Below are 20,216 nucleotides of genomic sequence, written 5' to 3' on the forward strand. Positions count from 1 at the left end.
GTGTACACGCGCCATGGGTGCACAAACGAGTTGTCGCGACCCAGAGAGAGGTGGGAGGGCAGAGAGAAAGAGAGCGAGGCAGAGGGAGAAGGAACTATATAGATACGGAGGGTGGGGTGGGGGGGAGGAGGAGGAGGAGGAGGAGGGGAGGAAAAAAAAGAAAGAGATTACACCCTGAAACAATAGCACGTTGTTAACCCCCCCCCCTCACACACACACACACCTCCTCCGCGCTCCGCTTCGATGCCCGCGAGGACGCGGGCTCTAACGCGCCGCGGCTACAGCCTCTCCCTTTGTTCCTGAGCACCTGTGCACAAAGAGAGATAGCGCCGAGATCGGATGGGGAGCCGCGGCGGAAAGCCAAACAGGAAGTGACCTTATCGGGTGTGCCGCGGCGGCGGCCCGCTGGAGCGGAGCGAGTCTCCCCGGTCGGTAGAGAGGCAGGTAACCAGAGAGGGAGTCAGGGAGAGAGGGGGAGAGAGAGAGGGGGGGGAGAGAGGGGGGGGGGGGGAGAGAGAGAGGGGGGGGGAGAGAGAGAGGGGGGGGGAGAGAGAGAGAGAGAGAGAGAGAGAGAGGGGGGAGAGAGAGAGGGAGTGGGGGGGATGAGAGAGAGGGGGGGGAAAGAGAGGGGGGGGAGGAGAGAGGGAGTGGGGGGGATAAGAGAGAGAGGGGGGGGGAAAGAGAGGGGGGGGGAGGAGAGAGGGAGTGGGGGGAGGAGAGAGAGAGAGGGGGAGGGAAGAAAGAGAGAGAGGGGGGGAGAGGGAGAGAGAGGAGAAAGGGGGGGGATCGATGGTTCTGACAGCAAGACGACACGCAGTCGACGTGCGCACAGCGTCGTGGAGATGTGTAGCCATGGAGACGTGTCGCCACGGAGACGTGTAGCCGGTGTTTGGCCAGCGTTCACACCGCGACGCTGATCCAACATCTATCCAGCCCTGAGGCCTGGCCTCAGGCAGAGACTCCACAGAGAGAAAGGAGAGCGAGAGACACTGATCCACCCTCTGGAAAGACTGTTCAGCCCTTCAGCGGAGATGTTTATACAAGTCTTTGTTGTCTCTCTATCTATCTGGTATCTCCAGTGTAAACCCCAGCAGGGTTTTTGTTTTTAGACGGCGATAAGGTCGGTGGCACAATTGCGCCATTTTCTCTGGAAAGTGCATTCCTCCGTCGGTTTTCCCACTAATCTGTATATCCGGGGCCGGGGTCTGATGCACTCCCCTCTCCTCCGCACACTTCTGCACCCGACGCCCTCCTCTCTCTCTCCCTCCTCTCTCTCTCTCTCTCTCTCTCTCTCTCTCTCTCTCTCTCTCTCTCTCTCTCTCTCTCTCTCTCTCTCTCTCTCTCTCTCTCTCTCTCTCTCTCCCTCTCTCTCTCTCTCTCTCTCTCTCTCTCTCTCTCTCTCTCTCTCTCTCTCTCTCTCTCTCCTCCCTCTCTCCCCTTTTCTCATGGATTTGTTTTTCGCCTTTTTTGCTTAGTTAGCCTTTTTGCTGTTGTTCTCCACGATTGTCAGTTCGGGAGACAAATAGGCCCCAAACTCACAACCCCCCTTTTCTACACACACACACACACACACTCTCTCTCTCCCATCATTGGCATGACAGTCATAACACCTGCAGAGAGACATAGACAGCCAGAGAGAGAGAGAGAGAGGGACAGGGGGGGGGGAGAGAGAAATACAGGCAGAAAGAAAAAGAGGCAGCTGTATCCAATATAGGAGTTGGACGTTTGTTTTGTGTGAAGATGCGAGCCACAGCCCGACTCATCTCAGTGTCTGAGGGGCTTGAGGTGGACCAGGGTCTGTTCCCCTCTCTCTCTCTCTCTCTCTCTGTCTCTCTCTCTGTCTCTCTCTCTCTCTCTCTCTCTGTCTGTCTCTGTCTCTCTCTTTGTTTTCTTCTCTCTTTTTCTTTCTCTGCCCCTTTCCCTCTTTTCTCTCCATCCCTCCCTCCTGTGTCACTCTCATCAACTCATCCCTCATCTTTCCTTCACCCTCCATCCCTCCTCCTCCTGGCAGCCTGCATCACCCTGTGCCGGGACCCCCCCCGCCCCCCCCCCCCCCCACGCCTCTCTCTCCCTCTCTCCCTGGTTCACCCCCGGTCCCTCCATCTCTCCTCCTTCGGCACCCAGCCCCCAGCCAAGACCCAGGCACAGAGGGAGGGCCCTCAGGCCCAGCCCAGCCCCCCCAAAGCCAGCCAGGGTCTGTTCCTCTGGGTCGGTTCCTCTGGGTCGGTTCCTCTGGGTCGGTTCCTCTGGGTCTGTGTACCCTCAGCCAGGGGTGTAAATCTTACGCACGCACGCATCCACTGCTGCCAGGAAGATGTTGACTTCCCCCCCCCCCCCCCCCCCCCCAGCACACATGTTGTTACTCACATCATCGTTTTGTTTTCCCGCCACCGACCAAGACAATGCCACCGCGGTGCCGCAATATCACTTTGTTGTTTTGACTGCGTTACTTAGACTTAGACTGTGTTGTGTCGAGGGGCGTTGATGTTACAGCTGCTCGCAATGTCGACGATGTTACAGGTCCGGGACTCTCTCTCTTTATCGCTCTTCCTCCGTCTCTCAAAAGCTTGGGTCAGCTCAGACGTATAACAGGGAGCAAGTGTGCAAACCGTGCGGGTCCAGAAACAGCGCCTGGAGGAAATGGCGCCTCATGATCCCGTGATGTTGTATAAAACTATGTCCACACCTTTGTAATGGGTAGTCCCAGTGTGTTTTAGGCCTTGCCCTAGTCGATCAGTCTAGACCTGCCAAATCCCTCCCTCCCTCCCTCCCTCCCTGCCCTCCCTCCCTGCCCTCCCTCCCTCCCTCCCTCCCTCCCTCCCTCCCTGCCCTCCCTCCCTGCCCCCCCCCCTCCCTGATCTCTTTGGAGCTTATAGCTGTGGCTGCGGGTTGTCGGTGCGATCCCCTGTGGTCTCCCTTTAAGCCCTGGATAATGGGACAATCCTGAACCATCATCATGGATGATCTCTCTCCCTCTCTCTCTCTCTCTCTCTCTCTCTCTCTCTCTCTCTCTCTCTCTCTCTCTCTCTCTCTCTCTCTCTCTCTGTCCCTCTCTGCCTCTCTTTCTTTTAGTTCTTGTCTCTCTCCCTCTCTCTATCACTGGACCCCTGTCCCCCTGTGTCTCTCTCTGTGCTAGGCCCTGTCTCTCTCTCTGTGTAAGGCCCTGTCTCTCTCTCCCCTGTCTCTCTCTCTGTGCTAAGCCCTGTCTCTCTCTCCAGTCTCTCTCTCTGTGCTAGGCCCTGTCTCTCTCTCCCCTGTCTCTCTCTCTGTGCCAGGCCCTGTCTCTCTCTCTGTGCTAGGCCCTGTCTCTCTCTATGTAAGGCCCTGTCTCTCTGTCTGTTTAAGGTTGTGTGTCGACAGGTGAAACCCTATCAGTCCCAAAAGGCCAGCTAAAAGAGCTTCTGTGTACAGCCGTCGAGCATGTGTGTGTGTGTGCTTGTGTGAGAGGGAGTAGGGTCCGAGAGTGTTGGGTTTACCCGCCCCTCCCCCCTCCCCCTCCTGCCCAGATCAAAGGGAGGTTTCAGCCTCAAACAGAGGGATGGAGAAGAGAGGGAAGGAGAGATGCATGGAGAGATACAGGGCTTTCAGGGGTGTCCCATCTTCCGGATTAGGGGAGGATCACACACACACACACACACTCTCACACTCTCACACACACTCACACACACTCTCACGCACACACCTTCTACTCTAAGCCCAGTCATCAAAGCTAACGCCCCCAGGAAAGTAGAGTTTGGAAGGACAGAGAGCTATAAACAGGTAGCCGAACAGATACACAGAAAAACACTCGCGCACACACATCGAGAGGAAAGATAAGATGAAGGTAGAGAAGAGGAGGAGCATGGAGAGGAGCAGGAAAGGGAGAGCGGAGAAAGGAGGTGTGATAAAAAAGCTTCTGTGTGTGTGTGTGTGTGTGTGTGTGAGAGACCCGGTAATGGAGCCTAATGGTGCGTGGTGACGGTGTCGTGTTCACACCCGTGTCCTCCTCAATCCCTGTCTGACTTACACACACACACACACCCACTCTCCCACACACAGACTTAGACTATGGCCGTCCATAGACAACCACCAGGGCCAAAACCCATCACAATCTAAGTGTGTGTGTGTGTCCACAGGTGTATGTGAACGGGGAGTGGGTGACCAGCATCGGGGAGGGGGGCAGCTTCGGAGAGCTGGCCCTCATCTACGGGACCCCCCGGGCGGCCACCGTCCGGGCCAAGACCGACCTCAAACTGTGGGGCATCGACAGAGACAGCTACCGGAGAATACTCATGGTGAGGACAGCTGTTACACACGCACGCACACACATTCAAACAGTCCCAAATGAACGGTTGTGTAATTCCCAGATGGTACACAACGCACGAAACGCACACGGTACACATCTGTTGTGCGTCTGGAGTGCGGCGACAGCTTGGGGTGCTCTCGTTCTTTTCTCGTGCTTTCACCACGCCCCCCCCCCCCCAAACGTTCTCGAGCACCGCACGGTAGCCTCTGCAGTCCTTTACCACAGCCTAACCACACACACACACACTCTCTAGTGATCCTTCTGTAGCTTCTGTCTCACTCTCCTTCACTTCCCAAAGCCCAAAGAGGGGAGTGTAACGAGGTGGAGAGCAGGGGAGGGAGGGAGGGAGGGGGAGAGGGAGGGGGAGGGGGAGGGGGAGAGGGAGGGGGAGGGGGAGGGGGAGGGGGAGGGGGAGGGGGAGGGGGAGGGAGGGGGAGGGGGAGGGGGAGGGGGAGGGAGGGAGGGAGGGAGGGAGGGAGGGAGGGAGGGAGGGAGGGAGGGAGGGAGGGAGGGAGGGAGGGAGGGAGGGAGGGAGGGAGGGAGGGAGGGAGGGAGGGAGGGAGGGAGGGAGGGAGGGGAGGGAGGGAGAGAGGGAGAGAGGGAGAGAGGGAGAGAGGGAGAGAGGGAGAGAGGGAGAGAGGGAGAGAGGGAGAGAGGGAGAGAGGGAGGGGTCGTTGCTAATGTCCCACACTTACTTCCCAGTCCTGGAGCTTATCAGCAGGAATGTCTAAATGTTTAAAGTGGGAGACAAGGTGCTGTGCCCTCCCCATCCTGCCCAGACAGACTCAGCCTTATGTAAGGATGACTGATCGGTCGCCCTGTGTAGCGTGCGTGTGCGTGCGTGTCTATAAAAATCACTTCATCGGAAAAGTAACCTTCAGTGCACAAGCTAGAGTTGGACTGCCCCTCTGTACAAGCGAGTCCCGACCCAGTCATTTGATTGGACAAGAGGCATTCCATGAGTTCTGGTATTTAGTCCTTCAGCACTGGGACCTTTAACCAAACATGTGCTGCGTCCTTCCACTTACATTAACGATCGCTCTCGATCTTCAATAGTCACTCACGTCCCACCGCAAAGATGAACGTGCTTCCACAAATAACATTCGAGTTAAGCTACGAATGGAGAGACGCAAACACACACATGTCAATGATACTGCTGACATGTAGACCGACACAAAAAAAATGCAAACGTTAATGTGTTGCTTGGCAACAGTCCAGTCCCCAGTCCAGTTACGGGACTATTTGTGTTGGCCGAGCCAAACACACGCTTCAATAAACACACAAATCATAATCTATTGTGTCTTATTACTGTTAAATATGAATAAATGGTGCTTGGATGAACCGTTGCATGAATGCAGTATCTCGGGAGAGATATCAGTGGGGTCTGTGGTCTCGAACTCACGACCGAATCCCAGCCGTGCTGATTTCAGCAACACTCCGTCTCGTGTGATTTTGCTCGAACAACAAACACTCCACTCCAAGTCGGGACGACAACTTGTCAAATGGCGAATACCTTCTCACAGCCTTTTTTGGGGAGCAAAACGCTAGTTAGCCTCTGAAACCAGCTTGAAAGTGGGTTGCACCTGGCGTTTTAGGGACACCGTACAATACCTGCATGTCAAGATACAGTCGATACTAAGTTGACTGGTTTACAAAAAAATGTGCTGCTCCACTTTTACTCCATGTCTGTGCACCTTTGTGTGGGCCAGGGCTCTGGGGGAGGCTAACTGCGCTAGCCCGTGGCTGTGGGGATGTGGGGTGTAAGGCTAAGAGAGCTGTTGTTCTTGTGGAGTGGCCCTCTTCAGCCCTCTCAGTGCTGGCACTGACCTGCCAAGCACTCCAGTCCCCCTCCAGGCACATAGCTGCTCTCAGCCCATCCTCCTCCCTGACTACCCCGCTCTCTCCTTCTGTCTCTCTCTCTCTCTCCCTCTCTCTCTCTCTCTCTCTCTCTCTCTCTCTCTCTCTGTCTCTGTCTCTCTCTGTCTCTCTCTGTCTCTCTCTGTCTCTCTCTCTGTCTCTCTCTGTCTCTCTCTGTCTCTCTCTCTTTCTCTCTCTGTCTCCCTCTCTCTCTCCCCTCATCTCTCTCCCCTCATCTCTCTCTCTCCCTTCATCTCTCTCTCTTCCTTCATCTCTCTCTCTCCCTTCATCTCTCTCTCTCCCCTCATCTCTCTCTCCCTTCATCTCTCTCTCTCCCTTCATCTCTCTCTCTCCCCTCATCTCTCTCCCCTCATCTCTCTCTCTCCCTCTTCTCTCTCTCTCCCCTCATCTCTCTCTCCCTTCATCTCTCTCTCTCCCTTCATCTCTCTCTCTCCCCTCATCTCTCTCTCTCCCCTCATCTCTCTCTCTCCCCTCATCTCTCTCTCTCCCCTCATCTCTCTCTCTCCCCTCATCTCTCTGTCCTTCCTTCATCTCTCTCTCCCTCCTTGCCTCTCTCAAACAGCAGCAGGAGAGAGAGTGAGAAGCCCAATTCAATTATGTGGACCTGCACTTAATTAAGGCTGTCAATGATTTGTAAAGCTATAATGTGTGTGGTATTCTGGCAAGGACCAGAGCCAAGACAATGAGCGCGGTGCTTTTTCTGTGGAAGTCTGTGTTTGTGCCTGTGTGTGGATCTTTGTGTAGGAGCCACGGTGCATATATGCACATGTGCATTTATGTGTGCGTGACCGTGTGTGCGTGTGTTTGGCTGTGTGACTGCGTGTGTGTGTATTCTCCCTGTGGGTATTCTGACTGCCTGTAGCTGGTTAAAAGACAGCCCTGACGTGATTATGTGACTTCACACACACACTGGTTAATGTTTCAAAGGAATTACCCTGACAAACACTCCTTTTATCCGTGCCTCCACGTAAACATGAGCTGTTCGGTTGCTCGTCTGTGACCTCTGCAACACAGACACACCAGCCCGAGCAGACACCACCACAAACAGAGGAGAAGAGGAGAAGACATAAACGGGAAAGAGGAGAAGGAGAGCAAAGAAGAAGAAAAAGGGTGGAGGAGAAGAAATGACAAAAGAGACTGGTAGAGAGGGGGAGAGAGAGAAAGAGAGAAAAAGAGAGAGAGAGAGAGAGAGAGAGAGAGAGAGAGGTCTTTTCCTGGCCCGAGATGAAGGTTGGGATCTTGGCGGGTCCACAGAACACAACAGTCCTTTGAGCGAGACCACAGACAGGAGGAACAGCCCAGAGACAAGCGGAACAGCCCACAGACAGGTGGAACAGACCACAGACAGGAGGAACAGCCCAGAGACAGGTGGAACAGACCACAGACAGGAGGAACAGCCCACAGACAGGTGGAACAGACCACAGACAGGAGGAACAGACCACAGACAGGAGGAACAGACCACAGACAGGAGGAACATACCACAGACAGGAGGAACAGACCACAGACAGGAGGAACAGACCACAGACAGGAGGAACAGACCACAGACAGGAGGAACAGACCACAGACAGGAGGAACAGACCACAGACAGGAGGAACATACCACAGACAGGAGGAACAGACCACAGACAGGAGGAACAGACCACAGACAGGAGGAACAGACCACAGACAGGAGGAACAGACCACAGACAGGAGGAACAGACCACAGACAGGAGGAACAGACCACAGACAGGAGGAACAGACCACAGACAGGAGGAACAGCATTAGGGAGGGAGATCTTTTGAGGGATGCACAGAGAGAGGGATGCATGGACAGAGAGAGCGGCAGAGAGGGGGGAGACGCGGTGTGAACACACAGGGAGAGCGAGGGACTGAAAGCTCCTTAAACCATCCATCCTTCATCCTGGGGCCTCCCTCTCCCTGCCTCGCTGGTAGCAGCTACCCTCCCTCCCCCCCCCCCCCCCCCCAAAGCCCTATGAATCAGTCAGCGTGTGAAAGGTAAGCAGGGCTAATCCTTTAAGCTGCCCAGGTCTGTTGGCCGTCCCGCTAGTTAGCTCGCTAGCTAACACGGCCCTCGCTCTCTCTGCGCGAGGGACGGAGACGGAGACGGGAGCAGGGAATGAGAGATGGGAGAGGGTGGGTGGAGGAGAGAGAGAGAGAGGGAGAGAGAGAGAGACAGAGAGAGGGAGAGAGAGAGACAGAGAGAGGGAGAGGGAGGGGGAGGAGATCCCATCCCATCTCTCACCTGGGATGCGTCTAAGTGGTGGTCTCCTCTCCTGTGAGGTCTGGATCAGAGCTGTGTGTGTGTGTGTGTGTGTGTTTGTGTGCGGGTGGAGAGATGAACATCTAACTGAAGGGTAAAACTGTTGAAAGGGAATACATTGCACAGTGATCCACAGACAACCTCGCACCGCGTGTGTGCGTGTGCACACTCTTTCTCTCTCGTTTTCTCAGAAGGGAGGGGAAGGGAGACGACAGGAGCATTCCTTTAATCAAGCTGTTTACGCTCCGCAGTTCAGTACGCGCTCGCTTGGGAAGATTTTCTCTCCTTTCAAGAGAAAATTTGAAATTATATCAAATTAGAGGCAGCAGGAGAGAGGCGTCGGGGCGCCTGTTGTCATTCCCACATGCAAACACACAGCGTCTGAGCTATGGCCTCTCTCTGTCTCTATGTCTCTCTCTGTCTCTCTCTCTCTCTCTCTTTCTCTCTCTGTCTGACTCTGTCTCTCTCTTTATGTCTCTCTCTCTCTGTCTCTCTCTCTCCCTGTCTCTCTCTCTCCTTGTCTCTCTCTCCTTGTCTCTCTCTCTCTCAATCTGTTTCGGTATGTTTGTCTCTCTCTCCATCTTCCTTTACTTTCCTTTCTCTGCCAACCCCCCCCCCCCCTTCTTCTCTTTTTCTCATGGTCTGCTCTCTCCCTCTCCGTTCTCCCTCGTTCCTCAGGATGAAAGGAGGGGTGTAGGGGGGACCCCCCCCCTTTCTGTGTGGGTGGGGTGGGCCACACACACACACACCTCTGCGTAACACACACCTCTGCGTAACACACACCGAGTGTAAGTCTACAAGACCACAAGCCTCGTACTGTAAACAAAGCGGATTCAACTCGGTTGTACAGAACCCCGATACACGGCACGCGCTCTACCTGAAATCCCCCCCACGCACACACACACACACACACACACACACACACACACACTAGTTCTTTCCTGCGTCTCCCAGCTTCCCGTACGTCCTGGGGGGAGCGTGGCTTTCATGTGTTTGTCTGCGCTTCATGACATGAATAAACCACACCAGTCCTTCCTCAGCTAGTCACTGTTTAAGCCCGGGATCTCTCTTGTTCGCTCTATCTATCTCTCTCTCTCTGTCTCTCTCTCTGTCTCTCTCTCTGTCTGTGTCTCTCTCTCTCTCTCTGTCTTTCTCTCTGTCTTTCTCTCTGTCTCTCTCTCTCAACAGTCGCTCATTTCTATTGTTTAATCTCTGTCTGACGTCCGCAGGGAAGCACACTGAGGAAGAGGAAGATGTACGAAGAGTTCCTGAGCAAGGTCTCCATTCTGGGTAAGAGAGTGTGTGTGTGTGTGTGTCTGTGTGTGTGTAAAGGACAAGAACTATCTGTGGAGGTTATTAACACAGTCAGGTCAGAGACCTGCCTCCAGACTGGGATACCTTCCCCCCCTCCCTCTCCCCTCCCTCTCCCCCCCCTCTCCCCCCCCCCCCCTCCCCCTCCTCACCCCCCTTCCTCTCGTATGCCTCGTTCCTCCCTGTTTTATTGCCCAGACGAGGGCTCTAATCAAACACCAGCCTCTTTCTCTCTCTCCCTCTCTCTCTCTTTCTCCCTCTCTTTCTCCCTCTCTCCCCACGAAGGAGGGAAGAGGGGGGGAGGGCGGGTTTGTTTGTCTTTGATTTTGCCGATAGCCACGAAATTGGGTGCAAGCCCTTGATGTTGTTGAGGAGGGGAGGGGCTGAGACAACATGGTCCTTGCTGCACATCTCTGTGTGTGTGTGTGTGTGTGTGTGTGTGTGTGTGTGTGTGTTGAGCGGAGGTGGCGTAAGTGGCTGAGTGACTTTGCGGAGCGTGAAATGTTGTAGGGCCTTCTCCGGTTGCTCCTAATACACTCTCGCAGATCACAAGATATTCCAGAAGATTCCAGTGACTCTGGGATATGGATCTCTTCACTTCAAAATGTTTACAAAAAAAACATGTTAACAAAAACGATTAAAACAATACGTTTTCTAAGTAAATAAATCTGCCATGGGACAAGTGAAAATGTGCATGTTGTCCTGAAATTAAATATTCTGGCCTTTTGAGATATATATATATATATATATATATAAAAGGAGATTTATTTTCTTTAATCTTAAATGTATTTAATGCTTACACATGTACCAAAGTCTTGTCTATATGAATACCTGCAGTCCTGTCTGTGTGTGTGCGTGTGTGTACACTAGTGTGTTAGTCTATCCGTCTACCCTGTGCTGTTTGGATTTACACTGACTGACGAGTGTGTGTGTGCGTGTGTGTGTGTGTCACTACAGAGTCCCTGGACAAGTGGGAGGGCCTCACGGTGGCTGATGCGCTGGAGCCGGTCCAGTTTGAGGACGGGGAGAAGATCGTGGTCCAGGGAGAACCTGGAGACGATTTCTTCATCATCACAGAGGTGGGGGCGTGTGTGCGTCACAATGCGTACACACATATAGGGGCACCACACACACACACAGACACACACTGCAGGCTTTGTGGAGCTGGAGGGGAAGCCCCCCCCCCGCGCTCGTCATCCCAACACTCTTTTGGTGAACTCCATACACGACACAGCTCTCGCTGGGGTCAAGTAGAGGGGGGGGGGGGGGGGGCCCCGAAGCTGTTGTCGTGTTTGTCCCGTCCTCTCCTCCTGTCGCTCTCTCTCTGTCTGCCGTTGACTCTCTGTCCAGCATTCTCTCTCTCTCTCCCCACTCTCCGTCTCCCTCTCTCCCAACTCTTTCCCTCCTCCTCTCTCCCCCAATCTCTCCCTCTGTCAGCTTCTCACTCACTCACTCTCTCTCTCTCTCTCTCTCTCTCTCTCTCTCTCTCTCTCTCTCTCTGTCCTCTCTTTCTCTGTCGCCCAGTCACTCATTATACCCCTCTCTCTCTCTACCTCCATCTCTCCATCCTTGTAACAATCGCTCCAGTGAGAGCGGCGGTGCATTATCAGCCTGCTGAGTGATGTGGCTCTCCTCAGCCCTCCTTCTGGCGCTCTCTACCTCTCCACCTGCAGCCCTCCGGGAGCAGCAGCCAGACCCTCCCTCTCCCTCCATCCCTCTCCTTCCCTCCCTCTCCATCCCTCCCTCTCCTCCCTCCCTCTCCATCCCTCCCTCTTCCTCCACCCCTCCCTCTCTCTCTCCCATTATGAACGTCACATCAGCGTATCTCTCCAGTATCGGGGTCGTTCTTGACATTTGCGAATGCTACGCTGACAGTAGCCATGTTTTAGTGAGAGAGTGAGAAAGAGAGAGGGAGATAGAGGACTGGCCGTCAGAGGAATATAACGGCTTCCCTTCACACACCCAGACCACAGTAGGGGAGAGAGAGGGGGAGGGGGAGAGAGAGAGACTGCTGTATCCTGGATGTCTCCTTTGACCCCCCCCGCTCATTCCTGTGTGTCCCCTAGGGACAGCCCCGCCCCGGGGGGCCCCTGTGTGTCCGTGTCAGCCCAGGGCTCCCGGGGCCCCCGCTGAGAACATGGCCCTTGCGAACACACCCCGCCCCCGGCAGCTCTCACTGGTCCTCCAACACAGGCTCTCTCAGCCTGGGACTCCTCCACACGCTGTGGTTTGCTCTCTGTTCCTCTCTCTCTCTCTCCCTCCCTCCCTCTCGTCTTTTCTCTCTCTTTTCTTCTCTCCCTCCTTATCGCTCACCCTCCCTCGGTCCTTTCCTCTTGTTCTCTCTTTTTCTACCCCATCCTTCCCCCTGTCTCCCTCCCTCCCTCTGGCTGGTCTGAGCAGGGAGACGGCCCTGTCTCCCTCCCTCCCTCTGGCTGGTCTGAGCAGGGAGACGGCCCTGTCTCCCTCCCTCCCTCTGGCTGGTCTGAGCAGGGAGACGGCCCTGTCTCCCTCCCTCCCTCTGGCTGGTCTGAGCAGGGAGACGGCCCTGTCTCCCTCCCTCCCTCTGGCTGGTCTGAGCAGGGAGACGGCCCTGTCTCCCTCCCTCCCTCTGGCTGGTCTGAGCAGGGAGACGGCCCTGTCTCCCTCCCTCCCTCTGGCTGGTCTGAGCAGGGAGACGGCCCTGTCTCCCTCCCTCCCTCTGGCTGGTCTGAGCAGGGAGACGGCCCTGTCTCCCTCCCTCTGGCTGGTCTGAGCAGGGAGACGGCCCTGTCTCCCTCCCTCCCTCTGGCTGGTCTGAGCAGGGAGACGGCCCTGTCTCCCTCCCTCCCTCTGGCTGGTCTGAGCAGGGAGACGGCCCTGTCTCCCTCCCTCCCTCTGGCTGGTCTGAGCAGGGAGACGGCCCTGTCTCCCTCCCTCCCTCTGGCTGGTCTGAGCAGGGAGACGGCCCTGTCTCCCTCCCTCCCTCTGGCTGGTCTGAGCAGGGAGACGGCCCTGTCTCCCTCCCTCTGGCTGGTCTGAGCAGGGAGACGGCCCTGTCTCCCTCCCTCCCTCTGGCTGGTCTGAGCAGGGAGACGGCCCTGTCGTTCCCAGAGTGAGGCGGTCTGTGGTGGAATGCTGCCGGCGTTCACACAGGGTCAGAAAACCCTGCCTCCTGGGAGGCGGGGGGGGGGGGGGGAGGAAGGAGAGAGGGAGGAAGGAAGGAGAGAGGGAGGAAAGAGAGAGGGAAGAGGGAGAGAGGAAAGAGAGAGAGATGAGAGGGAGGGAGGGAAGGAGGGACAGAGAGGGAAGGAGGGAGAGAAAGAGGGAAGGAGAGGGGTCGAGATGGAAGGAGAGGGAGAGAGAGGGTGGCCGGGCGAGGGACGAGCTCATGAAGGAAATGGAGTGACAGAGGGCGGGCAAAAGAAAGTCTGAAAGCTGCTTGGAAGAAAGGGAGGGAGGGTGTGTGTGTGTGGGGGGGTACTTCATGAGACTCCCCCTCACCGCCCCCTTTGTTTTCCATCACCCACGCTGTCTCCACACTTCCGTCTCTCCTTGTTCTTCTCTCTCTTCCCTCTATCCCTCCTTCCCTCCTTCTCCATCCATCTCCAGCTGGGGGATGGCACGGCTGATTCACACTGTACAGACAAGCAACCACAAGTAATCTGAATTCATCATCTCGGGTAGTGGATTGACCAATCGTTTAACTGTTTGGTTGATTGATTGATTGACCGTTCGCTGATTGGTTGGTCAATAAATCGATGCATTCCTCTCGACCTTTAACCTCATACCTAAATGGTCACGGGGTCGCCTCCCTCGGGAGATCTTTGGGGTCACCGTGGCAACACACACGCTCTACTTTGACAAACTGTTTCGTTGGTGATGTTGGACTGAGTTGGAGAAGTCTGTTTTTACCTTTGCTTATTGACAGGCGTGCACACACACAGCCTCCGTGTCAGTAGTAAAGAGTTCATGTGAAGAAGCTCTAGCCATGGCTACTGTCCTGAGTGTGTGTGTGTGCGTGTGTGTGTGTCATCCTCTACAAGACCAGTGTGTGTGTGTGTGTGTCATCCTCTACAAGACCAGTGTGCGTGTGTGTGTGTCATCCTCTACAAGACCAGTGTGCGTGTGTGTGTGTCATCCTCTACAAGACCAGTGTGTGTGTGTGTGTGATCCACGACAGACCCTGTGAGTGCTGGGTGGTCTCTTGCGAGTATCGCCTTTTTCCTCTCTCCTCTCATCCTCTCCCCCATCTCCTCCTCTTCGCTCCTCCTCTCCTTCATCTCCTCCTCTCCTCCACCCCCCCTTCCCCTCCTGTCTCTTTCTCTCTCTCTCTCTCTCTGTTTCTCTCTCTATCTCTCTCTCTGTCTGTCTGTCTCTGGTGTTTGTGTAATCGTCTCTGCTTCCAGATCTGCTTCCTTCTGACATGTCACCCACCAGCTGACCCCTCACACTCTGCGTGTGTGTGTGTGTGTGTGTGTGTGTGTGTGTGTGTGTGTGTGTATGCACGCACGTGTGTAAGGAGGTTTTCTGCAGGTTGGGGACCGGGCCTTGCCACACACACACTCACTCACACACACACACACACACACAGTATTATCTGCTCAACAATCTCTCTTGAAGGTTTATTATTTAGCTGAGTGATGAATGCTGCCTGGCTCAGCCTGACCCCAGGTGGGCCTGCCCCTCCCTCTCCCTCTCTACCTCCCTCTACCCTCCTTTCTCCCTCCCTCCCTCTCTCCTTCCCTCTCTCCCTTTGTCTCCCTCTGTCTCCCTCTGTCTCTCTCTCTCCCTCACTCTCCTTCTTCCTGGTGGCCAGTGTGGTAGAGGAGGGGATGGCTGTGTTTGCAAGAGACAGACTCATATGGGGAACTCTCTTCCTCTCTTTTCTTCTCTCCTCCACTCCTCTTCTTTCTCTCTCTCTCTCTCTCTCTCTCTCTCTCTCTGTCTCTGTCTCTGTCTCTGTCTCTCTCTCTCTCTCTCTCTCTCTCTCTCTCTGTCTCTCTCTGTCTCTCTCTGTCTCTCTCTCCCTCCCCTCTCTCTCTCTCTCTCTCTCTCTCTCTCTCTCTCTCTCTCTCTCTCTCTCTCTCTCTCTCTCTCTCTCTCTCTCTCTCTCTCTCTCTCTCTCTCTCTCTCTCTCTCTCTCTCTCTCTCTCTCTCTCTCTCTCTCCTCTGCCATCCTCTCCTCAGCTGTGCTCTCATCTGTTCTTCTCCCAGGGTGGAGTGAGATGGTTATCGGTGCTGTCCGCCCACGCATGGAACAATCCATGCTGCATGCTGTCCCTGGCTCTTCTCTCTCTGTCTCTCTCCCTCTGTCTCTCTCTCATGCCACCCTTCTTTCTTTCCAACTTGCTCTTTCCTTTCCCTTCCTCCAGCTGCTCCAACACACACACACAAACAACTTCCACACAGTTTGGATCTGGTTTTTCTCACGTCCACCTGATCGAAGAAGGAGATTATGATTGGTCGACCACTCGGTACATCCGGCGAACCCTACGCTTTGCCCTCCTCTCCTTCCCCCTCCTCCTCCCCGTTCCTTTCCTCTCCGACCCTCTCCCCTCCTCTCCAATCTTCCCCCTCTCCTCCTCTCCTCTCCTCCTCGCCCCTTCTCCTCCTTTCCTCCTCTCCCCTGTGCGTCACTTGCAGACTGATATCCTGTGTGTCTGAAACTGAGGAGGGTGAGGGGGGGGGGGGGGGGTGTTTGGGGAAAGGAGAGGGGATGCTGGGAATAGAGGGGCCCAGCTGGCCCCACGCCCATCAGTCTTGGCACCCATTTTAATCTGAGTGTGTGTGTGTGTGTGTGTGTTGAGCCTGTGTGCATGTTCTGCGGGTGTGTTTATTGGCTGTTTGTTTGTGTACTCGAACAATCTTTGTTGTTTCTGACCCGTGTGTATACATTGATGAGTGGACGTGTTGTCTATAGGAGTGTGTGTGTGTGTGTGTGTTTCCCCGCCTCCCTCCGCAGCGTTTCCCACAGAAGCCTGGGATGCCCGCTCTGCCACACGGCCAGCTCCTTAATATGTGACTAATTCAAACCTGGCAACCCGGGGCCACCCCGCACTGATGTCATCCCCCTTTCTGAGAGACGGGTCGTGGGCCCAGCGGAGCTCCAGCTGGAGGCCCAGAGCTCGCTGCCTGCCTGCCTGCCCAGCCCCGGCTCACCCGTTCTGGGGTTAGGCCCCTTTGTGGGGCCCTTGGCACCTGCCCCCATTATAACCATCCTACAGAAGTGCTCGTGACCTCGCTATGGCACAAGGTCGGACGGAACCTCACACACAGTCCCTAGTTATGACAGATGTCACACTACTAATACACACACACACACAGGTGTCTCTGCGGCCTCACGATCAGGCTCCCACACAGTCACACCTCTGTGTTCCGCTCCGGAGACTCTAAGACTCATTATATTCATACTGAGCAATCTGAGTGTTCCCAGCCCAAGGAGCCGAGAGAGGGATTAGGGGAGGGAGGGAGGGAGGGAGGGAGGGAGGGAGGCAGGCAGGCAGGCAGGGAGGGAGGGAGGGAGGGAGGGAGGGAGGGAGGGAGGGAGGGAGGGAGGGAGGGAGGGAGGGAGGGAGGGAGGGAGGGAGGGAGGGAGGGAGGGAGGGAGGGAGGGAGGGAGGGAGGGAGGGAGGGAGGGAGGGAGGGAGGGAAAGAGAAAAAGCTGTGTTCTGGCACGATCAGGGCCGTTTACAGACATGGTTGAAGACATGCACACCGGTCCAGCTCACTAGAATCTGGGAAATCCCCTCCCTGCCGAGCTACGACTTAGCCTGCTAGCAGTTAGCTAGCCGTGTTCATTCGCATGCCTGGGCGTGCCACTGTAACTTATGGTATTGCTACCATTCAAACTAACATACTTATAGGAACACAGGGCTATAATGCACGGGAGCACATATGGATGGACACTAGATCCATAACTAGCTCATAGCTCATCAAGAAAACAATTGAAATTGCTTGTGCGGACACACACGTACTGTATACCGCTCAGCAACGCATACACAGGTCGATTTATCATCAGAGCGATGCCCCATAGTTCACTCCCATTTCAAACGGTGTTATTCCTTATTCCTAACACATAACCCTTACTGTAATGTGACACTAATTCTGTACCTCCTCAAACCCTAGAAATGGCACCTGGAGTTGTGGGATCCAAAAAAGGGACTGTTCCCCACAAGAGTAGTTAAACAAGATCACACAAACACACACACACACACACACATGTGCATGTTAAAATACAAAGCGCACGTGCACATGTACTGGCACACCCGTGCAAGTTGGGATGCGTGTATCTGATCATCCAGACGCAACACACACACACACACACATACAAAATCTGTCACACACACAGTTGGTGGACAGCTGTTAGACATTTTGATAACCTTTCAGAACCTCTCGGCACATCAATAGATAAATCATTCTGTTGTGGTGTCTGGGAGAAGGGGCCAATCTGTCAACACTCTCACACACACACACACACACACAACAACACACACGCACACCAACAAACAGACACACAAACATGCACCAACACACACGCACACGCACCCCAACACACAAACAGCGGTTCTGGCAAATGTGATCGGTCACAGAGTTCAGTCAGTCCTGTCCAGCAGGAATCAGCTGTCGGTGTCTGTGTACGCATGTGTGCGTCTGCTGTTGTTTTCCTAAGAGTGTGTGTATGCGTGCCAATCTGTCTACTAAATTTGGCTTGTGTGTGTGTGTGTGTGTGTGTGTGTAAACAATCGAATGTATGAGACCATTAGTTATTCCTTGTCGAATGTCTGAAGGTGAAATGGGGACGTAAGTGTGTGTGTGTCTGTGTGTCTGTGTGTGTATGTGTGTGTGTGTGTGGGCGCCTATATTCCCATTGCCTCAGTCATGGGCAGTGTAGATAACTGCTTAAGGGATGAGGTGTTGGTCGTGGACTGTGAGGGGGCTCCCTCTGCACAGCTCTGATGCTCTGTCTGTCGGGGGGCCCGGTCAGATGTCTGGCACGCTCCTTGTCCACCAGTCCGTCTGCCTCTCTTCTCTCTTTTCCCTTTCCACCCTTTCTTTCTCTTTATTTCTCTCTCTCCACCCTTCCCTCTCTCTCCTACCTTCTTTCCTCTGTCTCTCTCTCCCCTAAAGCAGGTGTCAGTGTTTGGCAAAGTCTTCTGATTTGGGGGTGGGGGGGGGGGGGCGAGGGTACAGGTGTCCCCTATTAAAGTGATCTCTCAATCTCGTGCACCTGCATGATTAGAAAGCCAAAGAATGTCTGCCCGGTTAATCCTCCGGGTGATTTGTCTTTTTTTCCTGACAAATAACGCTCTCCTTTCTCTTTCTCCCTCCCCCCTTTCACCCCCCCTCTCTCTCTCTCTTTCTCTCTGTCGTCACCTCTGGCTCCCACCCTCCTCCTTGTCTCTATTGTCCACCCCCCCTCTCTCCCTCACCCCCCTCTCTCTCTGTCTCTCTCTCTGTCTCTCTCTGTCTCTCTCTGTCTCTCTCTGTCTCTCTCTCTCTGCCTCTCTCTCTGTCTCTCTCTCTTCCTCTCTCTCCCTCTCTCTCACTGTCTCTGTCTCTCTCTCCCTCTCTCTCTCTGTCTCTCTCTCTCTCTCTCTCTCTCTCTCTCTCTCTCTCTCTCTCTCTCTGTCTCTCTCTCTGCCTCTCTCTCTCTGTCGTCCCTCAGGGTACAGCCTCGGTGCTCCAGCGCAGGTCTGACAACGAGGAGTACGTGGAGGTGGGCCGTCTGGGCCCCTCCGACTACTTCGGTTCGTATCCCAGCAACCCCCCCCCCCTCCCCCTCCCCCCCGCTACCTGGCAACAGGACACCAGCATCTCTCTAGAAGCAGATGTAGTGGATTATTCCTTTGATGTTCTCGATTTGAATTACATTATGCGGAAACTGAATGAATGTGTGTGTGTGTCCAGGTGAGATTGCCCTGCTGCTGAACCGGCCGCGGGCAGCCACTGTGGTGGCGCGTGGTCCCCTGAAGTGTGTGAAGCTGGACCGGCCTCGCTTCGAGCGCGTGCTGGGGCCCTGCTCAGACATCCTGAAGAGGAACATCCAGAGATACAACAGCTTCATCTCCCTCACCGTGTGAACAACCCAGGAAGCACCTCTCACCTCACCAGCGGGGAAAGGGGGGGGGGGGGGTTGGGGAGGGGGGGTTGGGAGGGTGGTTGGGGAGGGGGGGACAACAAGGGGCGCTTGCTGCTTCCTGCCTTTAAATTATATTTCTTTTTCTTTTGAAAATATATATGAAAGCTATATTTTTGATTTGGGTTTTGTGTGGCCTGTCTCTGAATCTCTTTCACTGGGAACTGCCGCGCTGTCGCTTAGCCTCAGAGAGGGAGGTGAGCGGACAGACGCACAGTCATAGGTTGGCCTTGGATGTGTACGAGTCATACCGTACACACGATATATCTAGTATTTCGATATACGATATATATCGGCTGTATATGAAGCATGCTTTTGAGAATGTACAAAGAAACCTATCGTTGCACCTTGGTTTGTAGTGGTGAAGTACTGACATTTTGGATATAAGATGGTTTGTGGTGTTCAGTGAGTTCAGTTACCTGCCCGAAGTGAAGTCAGTTACGGACAGCGACAGGGGGTGGGTGGGTTTATTGTCTTGCACGCTGGCTGCAGTTTTGCCTTTTAATTTGCTTCTGGGGGTGTTGGGGTCGAGGTGTGCGGTGACATTTCTCCTTCGAATCAAATCCCACTGCCTGACTCACCCCACCTTGGTTACATAGAGATTAAAAAATATAAAATAATATGATTTATGTTTTATTGGTATCGTTACTGCTTTGTTTAGCTGTGCTTTTATTGCTGGTACTGAAGTCTAGAGAGGTTATTAGGAGTAGTTCGTTTTTGATTAGAGATTTTTATGTAGGACTGCCATGGTGGAAAAGTGGGGTCTTTTATTTTGAAAAAGCAAAGTTTGAACGTTTCCTGACGTATATGTTCCAAGATTTCAGTGGGGAGACGTTTTTTTCCAAAAGCGCAATATTGTCATCACTTCATTTGATAGGCGCTCACACACACACACATCACACACACACCTCACAGCATACCTAGACAGTACACAGCTCTTGCATACTTTACTTGCAATCACACTGCACTCATGCACTGAAAATACACACTCAGAAACTCTCTCAGGATGGATATGAATTCCCAATATGGCTTCCATACGTACTAATGTCTAACCCGTTGCTTTTCAACATTTCTTATGCTGTTTGTGTGCTGTAATGCTTGGTGAAATATTTTGCATCACTTAACAAAAAAATCCTAACATTGAATGGATTCAGCAGTTTGATTCAGCAATTTGATTCTGACGTTTTTTTTTCTGTCGGATGTTCATTTAAATGTATGAACAGAGAATGTCAGTCACTGGAGCTGAAATTACGTTTTCCACGTCGCACAATGTTGATCGACGCCAGTTGTTGTATAAGGAGAGCTATTGAACAGCCTCTCCCTCGTTCTTTCTCTCCATCTCTCACAAGTTCTCATCTCTTCTTCAGCA

The 20,216-nt window shown here is 54.0% G+C and overlaps 1 protein-coding gene across 1 annotated transcript in view; it reads left to right on the forward strand.

The window, feature by feature from the left end:
- Positions 1-18,824, forward strand: part of prkar1b (protein kinase, cAMP-dependent, regulatory, type I, beta) — a 60,600-nt gene extending 41,776 nt beyond the window's left edge. The window contains exons 8-12 of the mRNA XM_084677788.1: positions 4,116-4,274; positions 9,651-9,711; positions 10,690-10,811; positions 18,377-18,458; positions 18,619-18,824. Coding sequence (XP_084533914.1) covers positions 4,116-4,274; positions 9,651-9,711; positions 10,690-10,811; positions 18,377-18,458; positions 18,619-18,791 — 597 coding nt within the window. The 3' untranslated portion in view covers positions 18,792-18,824. The remainder of the gene's footprint in view (positions 1-4,115; positions 4,275-9,650; positions 9,712-10,689; positions 10,812-18,376; positions 18,459-18,618) is intronic.
- The last annotated feature ends 1,392 nt before the right edge of the window (positions 18,825-20,216 follow it).

This window comes from Hypomesus nipponensis, chromosome 17 (genome assembly GCF_054491055.1).
Source record: "Hypomesus nipponensis isolate SF chromosome 17, ASM5449105v1, whole genome shotgun sequence".
In the NCBI taxonomy this organism is placed as follows: domain Eukaryota; kingdom Metazoa; phylum Chordata; class Actinopteri; order Osmeriformes; family Osmeridae; genus Hypomesus; species Hypomesus nipponensis.